This window comes from Tachypleus tridentatus, chromosome 10, assembly GCF_004210375.1.
Source record: "Tachypleus tridentatus isolate NWPU-2018 chromosome 10, ASM421037v1, whole genome shotgun sequence".
Taxonomy (NCBI): Eukaryota; Metazoa; Arthropoda; class Merostomata; order Xiphosura; family Limulidae; genus Tachypleus; species Tachypleus tridentatus.
The window spans coordinates 70,514,462-70,532,554 of record NC_134834.1 but is presented as its reverse complement, the minus strand read 5'-3'; the positions used below and the strand labels follow the sequence as shown (position 1 = coordinate 70,532,554).

The 18,093-nt window shown below is 34.5% G+C and overlaps 1 protein-coding gene and 1 long non-coding RNA gene across 4 annotated transcripts in view; one reads left to right on the top strand and one right to left on the bottom strand.

Moving 5' to 3' along the window:
- Positions 1-547: 547 nt before the first annotated feature.
- On the bottom strand, positions 548-5,618 carry LOC143228109 (uncharacterized). The gene is made up of 3 exons (XR_013015198.1): positions 5,518-5,618; positions 3,474-3,542; positions 548-2,961 (listed from the first exon to the last, which is right to left on the bottom strand). It is a non-coding gene; the product is annotated as an uncharacterized LOC143228109 (long non-coding RNA).
- A 4,653-nt stretch (positions 5,619-10,271) lies between these two features.
- LOC143229526 (calpain-9-like) overlaps positions 10,272-18,093 on the top strand; it is a 78,295-nt gene continuing 70,473 nt past the window's right edge. The window contains exon 1 of one of the 3 annotated variants that reach the window (XM_076461989.1): positions 10,272-10,672. Coding sequence is in view for 1 of the 3 variants with exons in the window: in XM_076461988.1 (XP_076318103.1) it covers positions 12,075-12,111 (37 nt within the window). In the remaining 2 variants the exon portion in view is untranslated. Of the gene's footprint in view, positions 10,673-12,066; positions 12,112-15,989; positions 16,109-18,093 lie in introns of those variants that run through there. The other 2 variants (XM_076461988.1, XM_076461990.1) reach the window with 2 other exon arrangements.

The window sequence follows — 18,093 nt, the reverse complement described above, 5'->3', positions numbered from 1 at the left end:
GTTCCACCTGGAAACAATGTTAAAAAGATTAAGCAATAGTGCCTTGAATAAGGAATCGTACAATATTCAATCATTGTCATTGTTTTGTTCTACTGAAGTAATTTTTAAAATATAACTTTGATTCTGAAGTTCCAGTTTCACTTAACGAAAACAACAAACTATATTTTCATCTCAGAAATAATAAACAGCAAGATATTATTCTAGCATATATTCCAATAAAAGATATGTGAAGTGAACAAAATTAATTTTTGGTTAATTTAAGAAATTTAATTTAAATAGTACAATCAAAAATGACTATAAATAATGGGACATTCACTTGTATTAACTGAGTAATTAAGTTCTTAAGTTGCCACTCTGGCTACAAAATTTTCAACTATATCACTAAAGGTAGAAGGAAGATAACAAACGTTGTTAGCCTATTTTATTTCTTGTCTGCAAAACTGTGTGTTAAGTAGGTCTTCATCAAGGGTATATCTACTGTATTACACCAGCTAAGTTATGTTTACTCTTTACACCAAGATTAGGAAGCGATTGTAATTTATTTTGTTGTTGCATTTCAAGAGCACTAGATAACAATATTCACACCAAACCCACCAGAAATTCCTACTTCTACTGTTATTAAACCTGAAGATCATAGGACAATAATGTTTCGTATATGTGCTCTTGTAATGCCTCAATAAGAATAGACAATAAGGTTCACCCTATGTCGATTAGAAATTCACACTTACTATTTTATTAGCACTTTAATAACACCAGACAACATTATTCATATCAAGCTCAGCAGAAGTTTACACTTGCTCTATTATAACACCTTAATTGCACTAAGCTATTATGTTAACACTAATCCTAGCTGAAGTTTGTGCTCATTATTATAACATATCAATAATACAAAACACCAATGTCCACATCAACCTTAAAAATACTTCTCCATGTACCGTTGTTACACCTCAGTAAGACTAGGTAACAGTATTCACACCAAGCTTAGAACTTCACATTTGTGCTATTATAATACTTTAATATCTTAAAACGACGGTGTTCACACCAATCTCTGCAGATGTTCACACTTTTACTGTTACAACGCCATAATAGATCAAGACTGTATTATAAGTTACAATACCTTAATAAAACTAGACAGCAATGTTAAAACTGAACCTAGTAAAAGTTCACTCTTGTGCTGTTACAACACCTTAATGGCATAAGACGTGTTCACACCCAGTCTAGTAAAGCATCGTTCTTTTTCTGTTATAACACCTTAATATTGGATAACATCGTTCACGGTAAACTTGGTACAAACTCATACTTAAGTTTTTATAACATTTTAATGACCATGGACATATTTGTATTGTTATTACGCACAATGACATTGTAGAATCATATTACAAAGTTTTGCCAAAATTATATACGTTTTAGGAACATTTTACAAACCTAATTCAAAATATCTTTTAAGACACAACGTGAATTTATTAACAGATATTTTTGCCTCAACAAATTTGTTTTTAGCTTGTTAGTTCCATCCTTTGGTAAGATATGTAATTTTTCAGGCTGCCATAAGTAATTTATATCCTGTCAACATATAATTTTAACACTATTCATTACCTGGTTTATTTCAGCTTTATTTCTCATTTTGTCCTTAGCATTAATTAGTGATATGTTCACGATTTAACCAAGATCACGTGAGACATTTGAGAGCCCGCGAGTTTTTTGATTCGCTGGAAGCACGATATAGCTGAAACGTGTAGTTGAAAACTCGATAAAACACGTGGGAACATACTAAATCAAAAGTGACTATACGAAGAAAATTAAACAAAATATATTTAAGATATGAGACAAGAAAGAAACAAATGTGCAATTCAAGAGCTAAACAGATGGACATCTTTCACATTAATACGTTAATTTATAAAAAAATTTTGCCAATGGTATATCTGCGAACTTACAACGGTATAAATCTGGTTCCGATACATATGGTGGGCAGAGCACAGATATCCCATTGTGTTAACTTCAAACAAAAAACACAATCATACATTTTTGTTATAAATGTTTGACATTTAGTATCCGGATTCCGAACATTGTCTAACGCTTATTTTTTGGGGGCGAATCTGAAACTAACAAGAAAACCATTTTATATACTAAACCTAATTATTGAATATACAGGATAGATGCTAATGGAGTTCGTGATTAAAAACGTGATCAGATTCGGACGTTAATATGTGACGCAGATCAAATTAAAAAACGCTCGTAAACAGCGATTTTAATATATTATTTTGTACTGGAATTAGTAACTCTAATGTTATTTTGTACACTAAGTAGTAGCTATAGTGTACTGTAGAATCACTTCCTACAGTAAGCTTCAGTTGTAGTGCATTGTTCCTTTCTGTAACAAATGTTAGTGGAATATTTTTCCTTAGTTTGAATAACGACTGTGTATCACTTTCCTTTTTCTATACTGTGGACATAACTGTCCCTAATTTGAACTGCAAACAAAGGTAGCATCTGATCAACAGCACTCACAAAACAACTTTTGAATTGCTTTTGCTTGATTTAATAGTGGGATTTGACTATTATACGTTAAGGTGCACCCATGTTCCTAAAGAGCAGAGCACGTTTTTTTTGTTTGTTTGTTTTTTTGTAGCAACAAACTGAAAACTATGATTCCTGAGATTTACCATCTGAGAACACTAACTAATAAGCTACGCTCGACTCTGAATGCATTATAAAAACCTTCGTTCAGTTGTCACTGAATGATTACATAGCTTGTTGGGAAAACCCTTACTAGAGCCGTCAAAACTTATTAAGCCTTATGACAAGCATAGGAAATTATCGTTTAACGAATAAAACATCACCACTTAATATTTCAAAAGTGACAGAATAAGTTCGTGCCTAAGGATTATTTTCGGGGATTCTTCGTTGATCACTTGAGACGGTACTTCCCTCGTGGGGGAATCACCAGTGGCTTCAGGGTAACTATAATAAAAATATATATTCGACGAACGTGAAACTAAACGTACACATTGTCACCTTCATTATAGAAACATATAAATATATTGCAGTTCTCTGCAACGTCGTAACTATACAATTTGGTTTAAATTATTTTAAGACAACCTGTTCTTCTTACAATTTTTTTAATTCAGGAGAGTCCACCTGATAGAGGGGGACTTGTCCTCCCTAAATTATCAACTTTGCGTTTCCCTAGTTATAACTCAGACATCATATTTTCATCTCCCCTTCCTCCATGAAACACACCCTGCGGACGCTCCTGTTGGAACCATTTTGATTTTTTATATACACATTTAGTTTTGAGTCTTGAGACGATGAGACATTAATGCTATCTTTTAAATTAAAATGCTAAAAATGATAATAATAAGATAAATTACTGGGTATTGTTCAATAAGAGATAAGTAAATACTTTTGTGTTTTTTCATCGTTAGATTTAGCGCTTAACGTTTTTAGCCAACAGATTCAAGCTCAGTGCTTACCGTTATAAGCCCACAGATTTGCCGCTATTAACGATAGTTAATAACTGTTGAAGCTAAAACCTGGAGAAACTAAAAAATAAAATAAAAAGTTAATTAAAAGAAGGGTATAGTTTTAAAAAATACGATCACTAATACGAGAACATAAATACTCAGTTTTCAAATAAAAATTAAATACAAAATCCTACACAGCAGTTTGAACCTTTTACCCCGTATGTCATATAAGAAGTCGACTGAGTGTCGCAGTAAAAAACAAAAACGTTACTTACTGAGACGCTGCCTTGTTTTGTCTCAGTAAAAAGCAAAGATAAATCTAGCTATTGATCATGTATTTTATTATACTATCGTAGCCTGAAGTGAATTTATAACAGACAATCATAAAAACGTAAGAAACCTCTACGGTATTATAATAATAAAATAATGTTAAATAGAAATTTATACAACAACTGATTTGTTGCAATAGCTCTTACACAGTTTGAATTACTACTTGATATTTAGAATAAGTTGCAGTTTTTAGTCGCTATTATTAGGTAGAGCCACGTATAGAATTTATATTAATTACATAAGATTGATTGTAACGGAATTTATAGCATCAAGTTGGAAAAAAATAATACCTTAGGCTCAATGAATAAGTTTGCCTCACGTACAACCACTGTTTAGCCACTATTGGCTTGGGTCATAAAACTATCTAAATAAAATTTATTGCACAGTTTTATCCACTTTTAGAAAATAAATTCAGTTTTATTGATTAGATATTTTTAATTTTTTGTTATGTATACAGTACTTTAATAAAACAAACAGGTATACTGAAATTATCATGTCTGTCAAACAGAAGGAAATTTAAAAAATGAATTATAGCTAAAGGGATAAACTGAATCCGACCAAATAAACTTTGAATTATCGCCTTTCGTTACCATGTATTTTGAATAATCTAAGCCTGATGTCCAAAACACAAAAACAATAACACCAGAAGCTGGCGCCAGAACATTCCCTATGAACTACAAAATCAGTCAAAACAAAATCGTTGAAAACAGTAGCAAAATCTCCAGCGACAAAATTCTTAAACTTATGACGTTTAGAACCGAATTTTAATGCTCGTGGGTAGGCAGACAACTGATAGCCCACTGTGTATTTTTGCGCTTAACAACAAACAAAAAACAAACCAAAAAAGAAATAAAAACCTCCATGTTGTCTTTAAAATTGCACTGTCCTTAATATCGAGAATTTTTTTTATATATTAGTTTTATATAAGGTTATCACACTAATACTGATTATTGTTTGTATGACATCACAGTTTCGGTTTTATACGATATTCACAATATTCATAACCATTAACAGTACGCGATAATCACAGAATGTGCAAAGTAGCATCAGTTGAAGTTGGGAGACTATAAGAAAGATTCCAGACTTTGATAAATACCTGAGAAATTATAGGGTTATAGCACTCTCAAGTCATTAGAAAGCTATATGAAGTGGACAAGTATAAGAGCAGCCTTTCTAAATATGCAGGTGTAGAAACTATAAGACCACCATAGTTATGAAATATTGTAATTCGAAATACAGGAAACAGGTACAAGGTCAGAAAGAAAGGATTGGTTTCTTTGGTTTGTTTTGAATTTCATATCAAAGCTACATGAGAGTTATCTGCGCTAGTCGTCCCTAACTTAGCAGTGTAAGACTAAAGGGAAAGCAGCTAATTATCATTACCCATCGCTAATTCTTGGGCTACTCTTTTACCAACGAGTAGTGGGAATGACCGTCACGGTATAACGCCTCACTAAAAGGGCGAGCATGTTTGGTGTAACAGGAATTTGAACCTACGAGTCGAGTACCTTAATCACCTGGCCATGCTGGGCCTTTAAGAAAGGAATGTAAAAGACAGGATTTCAGCAGAAAAAGAAAGGGAAGAGACCGGTAGATGTGAGAGAGAACGAATCAGTCGAGAGAGACGTAGAAAGAAAGTAATATGTTGTTTATAATAAACAGTACTGATTTCTAAATAAATGTGATTTATTACCAGTAACAAACAACAATTTATTATACATACATTGATATGATTCGACTCCTGATAAAAATAAATATAACCTAAATAAAATTGATGGAAATAAGAATGGAAAGTGAAATGCATGATCGTAACAGTCATATACTAGCACGGAATGCCCTTCCCCCCACGTGGTTCTCTGAGCTTTAAAAAATTATTTACACAGAAAACCCTTTCCTTTCATGGAATATTTCAAACGATAAGATAAATCTTTAGTAAGCTCAAAATTCATATTTTTGGAGCCACAACCGGCTTAATTAGTAATTTTGATAAATTATAATGAAATTATATGGTATTAATATAGTAATTCATTATTCTTGGTCATGTACAAACATATATATAAAACCTAAAAAAGAAAGAGATTATTTCGTTTAACATCCTCCACGTTTGAAATTTGATAAGGCTTAGCAACCAAGAGTAGACAGAAAACTAGTTCAAAGTTCGTAACTAAAAGAGGTATAATTATTTTCTATAATTCTTTATTTACTGTTCTATGTTTTAAGAAAAATAACTGGAATTCAATAATGTATTTTAAGTATTAATAACAAATATACCTATATCATGTTTTACAACTGAAATGTAAGTGTATTTTAGAAAATTCTACTGCACTAAAACATAGCAGAGTCAGGTTTCTTTGAAAAGACCAGTGTCATATTCTTGGATACGGTAACATGAGTGCACGTTCGCCGCGTCATTGCATAATGTTGGCCACACGCAGCTGAATGGTCGGTGTAATAAATATAACATATATATGTAAATGTATAACGTTATAAAATTTAAGCTACTGAGATGAAACATTTGTTTTTCCGAGTTATAGTTTGTTGTCATTCTAGAAAAAGCAGCATAATTTATATTCATTTCCTAATTTTTATGGAGGTTACGAGATCGGTCAAATCTACCAAATCCGTACAGAAGTTCTACAGTGAAAATAGTTAGTATGCAAAAAGATAAAAAAGGCATAAGAAAAACATCACCAAATAAGTTAATAAATTACGTTCGGAATCCCAGGAATGTTTACTGATAATCTTCCGAATTTCATGAACATATATTTACTAACTTTAAAGTTACGAGGTCAGTTTCACGGATCGAGCATGTGCTGAAAAGTAAATAATTAATTAAACTTTACATTTTACTTACTTCGCTGATTTAAATAGTATTATTAATGTTTTATGCGCGAGTATTTTATTTTTAGTAATTTATCATGCTCAGCGCATCACCAGTTAAGCATCTAAAGCAACAGTGTCTCTCCTACTTTCATTTGGGTAAAACAGTACTCTACAATCTGATGAAGAATGCTGTAAAGGCAAATTAACAGACCCAACTACAACACAATTTTCTGGAGCAGTTACTTCTACTTTACAGGTTAAAGACACCATTTAAACAACAGATACTGCATCTATACTTAATGAAAATGTCTTAACAGAGGTGAGTGACAAAGTGAAACAGGAATATATGGAACGTTGATGGGAGCCCCACTACCACATTACAAATTTGACAACAAAACGTTCAAAATAGAACAAACGTGAAAAAAAAGACGCCTTTCAAAACATTAATAATTATAAGAGTTACTGAGCAGTGAGGATCAAAGACCCACTACCAAGGAAATACTCAACGTGCATCCTACAATAAATCACAAGCACGTGATTCTGGACTTCGAATCGACTCGATTATTAATTCAATTACTGGTGACAATGTAAAACAGAATAAAATAAATACTCCCAACCGTAGCTGAAGCGCGCTTTATATTGTGAGTCGAGGTGACAAGTTCGAATATGTAGAGGTCCCTGATCACAGTGAAGATAATTTTGTTGTATTAATTCGTCTTATGTCCAAACGCAACCCAATTCTGAAAGAGCACCTTCTTTCAGGTCCAAAAGGTGATGCATATACCAATAGAACAATAGAAAACGAAATAATACAAATAGCTCCGTGCGTGTTTTCTTATAGCAAAGCCACATCGGGCTACCTGGTGAGCCCACCGAGGGGAATCGAACCCTTGATTTTAGCGTTGTAAATCCGTAGACATACCGCTGTACTAGCGGAGGGCCTAAATAGCTCCAGATACAGTTCCTAACCATTTTCGAATGTGCCTCTGTACATGCCCTCACTACGCAATAATAGTGAATGTTTGTTTTTGAAATTTCGCGCAAAGCTACACCAGAGATATCTGCGCTAGCCGTCCCTAATTTAGCAGTGTAAGACTAGAGGGAAGGCAGCTAGTCATCACCACCCACCGCCAACTCTTGGCTACTCTTTTACCAACGAATAGTAGGATTGACCGTTACATTATAACTTCCCCACGGCTGAAAGGACGAGCATGTTTGGTGCAACGGGGATTCGAACCCGCGACCCTCGGATTACGAGTCGAACGCCTTAACCCACCTGACCATGCCGGGCTAATAGTGAATGAAACCTCTTCCAAAGGGAATGAAATTCTCTCAGTTTGCCTGAAAATTTTGGATTTAACTGGACAGTAGCCTAAATAACAAGAAACAAAAAAAAACAAACCTGTTTAATTAACAAAAGACTAAATTAAGAAATCGACAAATATTTTTCCAGGTTTGTTGTCTATACATTTCACTTTATACTTTCAGTACATAGACTAAAAACAATATTAGGTTATACTTTTGTTGCTTAGCAATATGATATAAAAGCCACTGTTGGAACGTAATATTAACAACAGTTATTTTATTAATACGCCACGCATTCATTTATGAATTATCTTAATTTCGATTGGCTCACCTTCATTTCTCTGCTTCTTTATTGGTCAAGCTTAAATTCGCAAAATGTATTTGTTTCACTTAGCTGTGAAAAGTTAGGGTATGTTATGGAGTGGGATGGCACTACTTGACCTTTCAGTTTGACAGCCTATAAACTAGTAAATACATAAAACCCAGTTACGATGCCTTATATATGCGCAAAACTGAAATCAGAGATTAGAACGCACAATTTGCCCAGTGTATAAACTACTTGTTAGTCAGTGTTTAAGATGAATAAGTTGAAACTTCAATGACGTGCACATGGGCTGGATGGGTGGTCCAGCCCTTGATTTCATTGTCCTTACACATTACTGCAAAACGACTTTAAACTTATCATAATATTCATCTGGTAAAGAAGAAAAACAGCTGTTAGTTGTTATACAAAACGAGATTTATACACAGCTATTGAGAGCTGTTATTCATACCACGCTGAAATATATCTTGTTTTTTGTTAAATCTGCGCAATGTCGGACGCGATTAGTACTTTGTATTCAGAGGATGACCACCTTGGAGTAGCGGGTAGTGATGGAACCACTACTTTTCCCTCCCAGTGACACAATAATAAGTCTGCGGATTTATAACTTTGTGGCTAACTACAAACAAACAAACAGTTAGTTAAGGACCCTCAATAAGGTAATTTGATTAAGTCTACATTTACGGGCTTTTCTCGAGATGTAATGATTTTGATAGTAATGTTTTAGCGTTATCTATTGTAATAAATTACAACTACCACAAAAATGTATACAATTAACTAATAACAAATATTGTTACTTAAGTTTATAATATAGTATAACTAATCCAAAAATGTTTCGTATAAAAATATAATGTCTTACAATGTTATAATATAGTATGGCATTTGAGCGGCACAAAAAATGAAACAACTGAAAATATTTCTCAAAACCAAAACGCTCATAAAAAGGTGTAAATGTTATATAAGCTCAGAATTCCGATCGATAATTAAAATATCATCTAACTCAGGAATATCTGGAATGTGTTTTAAAACTATCTTTGTTAAGAAGTCTGTCGATTGTTCTATGTGATGTTTAACTAACTCATACCTCATGAAACAACTCTGATTGTATCATATACATAGTTATTTGTTACAGTTGTGTTTTCTGGTAACTGTTCATAGTATTGAAATATGTTTTCTCTCATTAGTTAATAGTTAACTCCCACAGAAATATTTCATATGGTGGAATCTCCATGCTACCAGACAAGCTCAGCTTTTTGGGCGTTACAATGTGACGGTCAATCTCATTATTCGTCGCTAGAAGGGTATCCCAAAAGTTGGCGGTGGGAGGAGATGACTAATTTGCCTTCTCTCTAGTCTTCCAGTGCTAAATTAAAGACGGTTAGAGGAGAAAACTCTGGTGTAACTTTGCACGAAATTCGAAACAAACAAACAAGTTGCCCCCCGCTAGTACAGCGGTATGTCTCCGGACTTACAACGCTAAAATTAGGGGCTCAATTCCCCTCGGTGGGCTGAGCAGATAGCCTGATGTGGCTTTGCTATTAGAAAAACACAAACACACACATAAACAAACAAGTTATCGAAATAAAACACCTGCCATATTCCTAGCTTGTCTAATGACTCTAGAAACGAGGAAATTGGAAGTCCTAGTAAAAACTGTTTTGTAGTCATAAACAACTGTTATGCCAGGAACTGTGAGTATGAATAAGTAAAGTAGATGTATGATGAGAATGAAAGTGTGAATTCGGCCTCAGATTCACATATTTGTGAAAATTAAACAAAAATTATTTTTCACTAGATATTTGATTGTTTTGTTCAAACACCTTTTCCTTTCTTAAAAATCTTTTTCGCAACGTTTCGACACGCGTTTCTGAGTTTCTGAGAGAGCCCTTGGATCCAGTAGTCACGCCAGGCATTCACGGTTGGGTGAGTCAACTCACATCCACAGACAAGTTCAACCGGGGCTGAAATTGGTAAAAGCGAACGCAGCGCCACTTAGCGAACGAGACGATTAGAAATAAAAACTAGGTGGGTCTGAATTGAGACCCTCAAATGGCTCTATATACGGCAACCGGCCGCCGTCAAACTGGTTCCCGAAACATGTTCTAGGTAGAAGAAAATACGGTAAAGAGAACAAAATAGACGACAGCGAGTTGTCAAGCATGAACGTCCTCTGCTCCGGAGACTTTCTCCCGTGTTAGAGAAGACAACGCTTATTCATATGAACTTCCGCTTTTCGCCTCTCATGACACCGTGCAAACTGAAGAGCCGACTACAAAGCTGTCCTGATTTCAAACTAACCACTCGTTTTTGAGAAACAAGAAAGAGAGAGAAGCGCTATCAGAATCATACTCAAGATACGAAAATAGGAAAATAACTAATTAAAGACAAAGATTCATTATACAAATAAAGACGGGAACAAGTACAGCAGGTAAGTCTTTGTGAACACAATTTAAAGAATTGTTATCAGATGAAGGATAAATGTGCATCTTTGTGTTGTGATTACATGAGTTTTTATTTGTGGGAAGTAAATTTTGTGAATACAGTTCGCAGCGAACGTTAGGTAGACGTAAATGTTTCTGTAAGTTAAGAACATCTGACGATGGTAGACTAAATGTTTCTGTAAGTTAAGAACATCTGACGATGGTAGACGTAAATGTTTCTGTAAGTTAAGAACATCTGACGATGGTAGACTAAACGTTTCTGTAAGTTAAGAACATCTGACGATGGTAGACTAAATGTTTCTGTAAGTTAAGAACATTTGCAAATAAAGAGACAATGTTTGGAAATAAAGTTAATTATCATACACAAAGACCCACGAGGATAATGTATTACAAGTAGCTAATAAATCTCAATAAAACATTGTGTGCTTCAGTGTCTAACATTATATTACAATTCTTACTACCTTAATGTTGTTGTGAGCTTTAATGTTTAAACATTACTAAACTTTCATGTTTCTGTGTTTAACACACACACACACATACTATAAATATATTTTGTTTTGCTTATAATATTGTACATTTAATGCCGCAGTGTTTAATATAATATTTATTTTTGAGTCTTAATTATTAACATTACACTGAGTAATCAACCGTTAAACTTAATTATACACTAACTTCAGAGGAAAGCCCTGTGTTACCTAACAAAACTTCAACATTCTTTGAAACTATTCTGTTCTATGTTCTTGTGTTACACAATAACATAATAAACTTGAACATTCTTCGAAACTATTCTGTCGTATGTTCTTGTGTTACACAATTACATAATAAACTTGAACATTCTTCTAAACTATTCCGTCGAATGTTCTTGTGTTACATAATTACATAATAAACTTCAACATTCTTCTAACTTATTCTGTCGTATGTTCTTGTGTTACACAATTAAACCTGAACATTCTTCTAAACTATCCTGTCGTATGTTCTTGTGTTATATAATTACATAATAAACTTAAACATTCGTCTAAATTATTCTGTCGTCTGTTCTTGCGTTACACATTACATAATAAACTTTAACATTCTTCTAAACTATTCTGTCGTCTGTTCTTGCGTTACACATTACATAATAAACTTCAACATTCTTCTAAATTATTCTGTCGTATGTTCTTGCGTTACAGATTACATAATAAACTTTAACATTCTTTCTAAACTATTCTGTCGTATGTTCTTGTGTTACATAGTTACATAACAAACTTCAACATTCTTCTAAACTATTCTGTCGTCTGTTCTTGCGTTACAGATTACATAATAAACTTTAACATTCTTCTAAACTATTCTGTCGTATGTTCTTGTATTTTCTTCTGAATGGACATTTCTTATATTAAGGCTGATGGTAGAATGTTGGAACAGCAGATGCTTTTCTTGGACTATTATAGTAAGTACAGTAAGTAACCATGTTTTAAATTTGTAACTTTTGGACAAACAATACGAATGAGCTTATGATGCTTAGTTTGGTGGTTTATCACGAAAAAGGCGTGCGCGAGGGTAGGTTTCTATGACAACTATAGGACGAGCCGCGTGGGCCAGCCTTGAAAAGACAATGAAAGTCGCCACTTTTTATACCACCTTTGTAATTAGAATAGTCTTCTATGAAAGAACAGCCTTGACATAGATGTTTGCAAATTAAAACAAGAAAAAGAAATCCAAGCACTTTATTCGTGTAGATAGAAGTATGCGATAGAAATACATGATATCATAAAGCTGGAAAAATTTCAGTTCAGATATAAAAGTAATAGATAAATATGTTTTCGAGTATTTACGTGTAATCAACCGTAAACTGAATGAATGATTTTTAGCCCCACGAGTTTATTTAGCAATTCTAAATACAACTGAATCTTTCATTTTTATATGCATTGTGGCTCAGCGGTATGTCCGCGGACTTACACGCTAAAATCCGGGTTTCGATACCCATGGTGGGCAGAGCATAGATAGCCTAGTGTGTAGCTTTGTGCTTAATTCAAAACAACAACAATTATATACACTAAAAACTTATTTTTAAAATTATGTGTACGCTTTCTGAACGTCGAAAAGTAAGCGTTAAACCTCGTTTGAATGGGTAATTCACAAGAGAAATTAAATCTCAACTGTAAAATAAGACATTCAGGTTTATCTTGTAAAACAAAGCCGTTTGACCAAAATACATAACCTGCTCAATCTTTGATATATGTGAATCTAAATAGCGTGTTAAAGTAAGCACGTGTTTTTGTTGTGGTTTTATACTGTTTTATAACCTTAATACATGTTATTCTAAGTGTATAGATTCTTTCTAAGCGCTTGCCTTCTTTCTTTGACCAGTGGCTCACAAATTCTTTTAGTCTGAGACTCCATTGATTTGAATAAAAACGTTTGAGATCCCCCAACCTATACATTTAGTATGGTAACTGGAACACAGTGCCGTAGTAAAAACAATAACATCTCCTTTCGACATAATGTATCATTTAGTTAATTCAACATAAATTTTATCGGCTTATCATTTACTTAGAATTAAAACTAATTCAGTGTCTTTGTTTCCGGTCCATTTCTGGCGCCTTCCCCACCAAAAAAAACAAACACCTTCCACAAGGAGGATTTCCACTTTGGTAGACACTGATCAAGACAAGAATCAACTCCAGAATTATCAGCGGGTGCAGTTGACTAGCTGTCTTTATCTTCTGGTTTATCGGTCCAGAATTATGGACGGCTTTGCTCAGAAAGTCCTTGTATCGCATTGAGAACCTTTTTAAAACATAAGACTGATTGAGAAATGGCAGACAGAAACTCTTGTACTTATACAGTTCAGTAATGTGTTATTGAAAAATTATTTGTTTTTCTTTTATCCATTATACGCTCTCGATTTTTAATTTATCAAATAATTCCTTTTTATTGATAAAACAAATCCATAAAATAACAGTTTTACTTCTCTTTTAGTGATGATACAATAAATCTTGTACAAGTTATCCTTTTGTTATTCTAGTTAATAACACATCGCCAGCTCGTGTGACGACTCTAATGGAGAAGTAGGATTTAGTGTTAGTTTAGAATTTCCTGCAGCTGAAAGGATGAGTATGTTCGGTGACAGGATTCGATCCCGCAGCTTGCGAGTTGGCTTTCCTACGCACTAGGCCTCACTAAGGCCGCGTATAAACACAAAATGTCAAATAAAAAGGTTTATTTTTGAATGATCACTCTTGTACGAGCAAACAGTTACAATCAACCAGTAAATTTTGTTTCAAATGATCAGACATAAACAGAGGACTTGTAAATTTCGTTTTCAAATTGTCAGACTTGTATACGAAAGAAACAAGCAGTGAAGTGATAAGTTTTGTTTCCAAATACACAGAGTGTATTACTCTTTATCTGAGAGACGTTCACTATGTTCAACAAACTTTCAATTATGATATGTCATGTGAACTTGCTTAACCTCTTCGTGCAAAACACACTCCACACGAAATACAAAAGATTACCTAGTTTAACGAATTGTCTGAACTGTAGAACATTTTTATTCTCTAAATATAAATCTTGTCTTGCATCCATCCCGGAGTTAAAGTGACATTAAATTAGTGCATATTTTTCAAGTTAAGTCAAAAGTGCTCGAGTCTGTTAGAACCAATGAGCACTCCCTATCCACTGCAGATCAGCGATTTTAAAAAAATTAACACGCGTTATCATCACTAGGTGCCGGGAAGCTGAAAGTCAGGACCCTAACTACCTAACTCGAACCAATTTTTCCTGAAGTAGTCAACTGAACAATAACAACGGTTGGCTGAGTAAAATCGTGCTTACAACACACAGTTAAAGCTCCACTGACCGTCTTATTTTCTGCTTAATTTACTCACACGAGGCACGGGATAAAGAAGGAAAAGCGTATGGTAAGCAACAACCCCAGGATCATCTCTGAGCGTAGCGCCCCCAACACGCTTCCTTTTGTACTAGTTCTCTGATGCCTTGCAGTGATCGCCAGAAAGAAACTCGTAGCATACGATTCTCTTATCGTAAAGTCACCTACTATCAGCACATCTATTAGGTCACTCATGAAATAATGTGGTAAAGTGTTCCCTTGTAACAAGTTCCTATGTAATAATATGGATTAATAAAATGTTCCCTTGTAATAAGACGGCGTAGTAATGTGTTCCCATGCCATAGGATGGAGTAATACAATGTTCTAATCTCGTAAAAGGAGTAACAGTGTGTTCCCAATGTAATAGGATGAAGTGTTCCTATGTCGTAAGAAAGTGTAGTAATGAGTTCTCATGAGATATTAGTGTTCTCCATTTATAACCTGTTTTACTTTCTCAAGTGATAGCAAACAGTCACACAAACATAAAAGATGGTGAAGCAAAACTTAGTTTGCATGATAGTAAATTAATAGGTAAAAAGATGGCAAAAACGGATACTGTTTTGTTCAGCGTATGAATAAATAGAATACCTATTACCTAGTTTCTTTGTTTTGAATTTCGCGCAAAGCTACTCGAGGGCTATCTGTGCTAGCCGTCCCTAATTTAGCAGTGTAAGACTAGAGGGAAGGCAGCTAGTCATCACCACCCACCGCCAAACTTTGGGCTACTCTTTTACCAACAAATAGTGAAATTGACCATCACATTATAACGCCCCCACGGCTGAAAGGACGTGCATGTTTGGCGCGACCGGGATTTGAACCCGCGACCCTCGAATTACGAGTCGAACCCTTAACACGCTTGATCATGCCGGGCCTATTACCTAGATACACAGATAAATAGCTCCAGAATACATATACGCGAAATTGTTTTAGACACATGAAGGTACACAGGAGCTTTCTTTACGTTTAGCCGTCCATAATTTTGAAGTGATAGACGAGGAAGAAGACATCTAACCAACAACAACACCCAATGCTGCTGACGTACTCTTATTAAATATTTATTTATACAACGCGCCCACACTCATGAAGTTCAAAGTGAATTTCTGTGGCAACGGAGCACGAACCACGAACCTTTGGAATCACAACACGGACACGCTATGCCTAGCTCGTCTCTGAAATAGAATAAACTAATAAAGGAGATTTATTGTTGAAAAGACAATTATTTCTACATCTTTTGGAACTATGGTACCATTTATCTCAAGTTAGAAATATCATTAAAAAATTCAACCTGTAGGCGAGAGATGGTGACACTTGCAATCATTCTACAGTGTCATACGTATGGTGCTGGGTTAAGAGCCACGTTAGACGCACCTTTTCTTACTACTGGGTTGGTAAAAAACGATATGATCGGGTTATCATCAGCTCTTACTATGATATCGTGTCACACCTGCTAGCAACGAAATGAGTGTAGGCTTGGGTCTTTAAAACGTTAACAGTAAAGGGGCGACTCGTGAATTTTATAATGAAAAGAAGAAATTGAGAGACAGAAGGGGTGAAGGTAAAGAACTATGGATTTATTATTTTCATTATTTAATCCTATAATTACTTGTAGACTCATCTGCTTCAAATATATTGATCTATGTGCCAAACTGCTTTTGGGATCATGACGTCACTGGGTTTCTAACAACATGTGATATGTCATGTGAACTTTCTTAACCTCTTCGCGCGAAATACACTCGACAAGAAATACAAAAGATTACCTAGTGTAGTGAATTGTGTGAGCTCTATAACATTTGTTTCTTCTAAATTTCAATCTTGTCTTACATCCATCCCTGAGTCAAAGTAACATTAAATTAGCGCATATTTTTCAACTTAAGATAAAAGTGCTCGAATATTTGTACTGCAATAAAACCCACTAATTATTGCTGGGATTCCCTACGTATTTTGCGTAAAAAACATTATTGATTTCACCCAATTTCTTTAACCAGAGTAGTGTAGTAAACAACATAAAATTATTCAGTATTATACAACATGTGGACCCCATTTGTTATGAAATGAATGAAAATAAGTCATAATATGAAAGTTAGGAAAATTATTAATATATCCTTTCATATGCTAGTTTCACTGAATACAAGTATACTCACTCACTTTGTCATGTGGTTAGTATTTTCAACTTCAATGATACCATAGCAACACCTAGCTAAAATACTAGATCAGAGACTTCAAGAATCCATCTACAGGCTTGATTTGGTTTGATTTGTTTATAATTTTAAATTTATAATTTTGTTACCAGCGCTAACAATCCCTAATTTAGCAGTGTAAGACTAGAGGGAAGGCAGCTAGTCATCACCACTCACCGCTAACTCTTGGGCTAATCTTTTACCAACGAATAGTGGGGTTGACCGTCACATTATAATGCCTCCACGGCTGAAAGAGCGAGCATGTTTGAGGTGACAGGGATTCGAACCCGCAACCTTTGGATTACGAGTCGAGTGCCTTAACCACCTGGCCATGCAGGGCCTTCCATCTACAGTCGTCCTCAATTTTGAGATACTGACCAGAGGAAGGACAGCCATTCAACAGAACCTACCGCCATAATGATTTTGTACTGGTTCCGGATTCAAATGAAGGGATTTAACATCACTTTCGTAGTGTAGCCACAGCTGGTAGTGTAAACTGTGCTTAGAAACCTCGTGGTTTTAGCCTTGGCCCTCTAATCCGCAGTCCTACACGTTAACTACCAGGATGTGTGATTATTTAAGATCGATAAAATGGTGTTAAGATTGATTATTAACGACGTAAAAATTAAACATATTAAATAACTAAACTGAAACAAATGTTGTCACGTTGTTTGTCGTTGTACACGAACATACGAATTTTTAAAGATTTCTTTCCATTTGGGATGGAAATAAAACAACATCTTTTGTCATATTAAAACTTAAGAGCAATAAACCATTATACAGAAAATGCTGCCCCCCCGCTAGTACAGCGGTAAGTCTCCGGATTTACAACGCTAAAATCAGGGGTTCGATTTCCCTCGGTGGGCTGAGCAGATAATCCTTTGTGGCTTTGCTATAAGAAAACACAAACAAACAGAAAATGCTGAGCGATCTTACTGAAGAACGTGGTAGATTTAAACGATTATTTATTTACTGTTAGTGAAAAACAATCCATGATGAACTTAAAAACAGTGCCTAATGTATTTCGAAGTAAAAGATAGATTCGATTGAAGATGTCGAATGAGAATAATAAGGAATGTCATTTTATAACGAAGTCTAGAAGGAAAAACCTTCAAAGTTTTTCAGAGAAAACAAAGGTCCAGACGTTCCTTTCAGCCGCAAATATTTTACTGAAAAGCAAAATGTACGGAAAATAATGCGTTTCTGTTATTTTCATGCAATTTAGATTAAAAACAAAAATGTGTTTCGAATTGCTAAAATAATACCCTTTTCATTTAAAAGTACTTTTTTATTATAACAAAATAAGTTTCATATTTAGTTTAACGTCTGTGAATTAAGTAAGCAATTTCAAAACGAGTCTTAG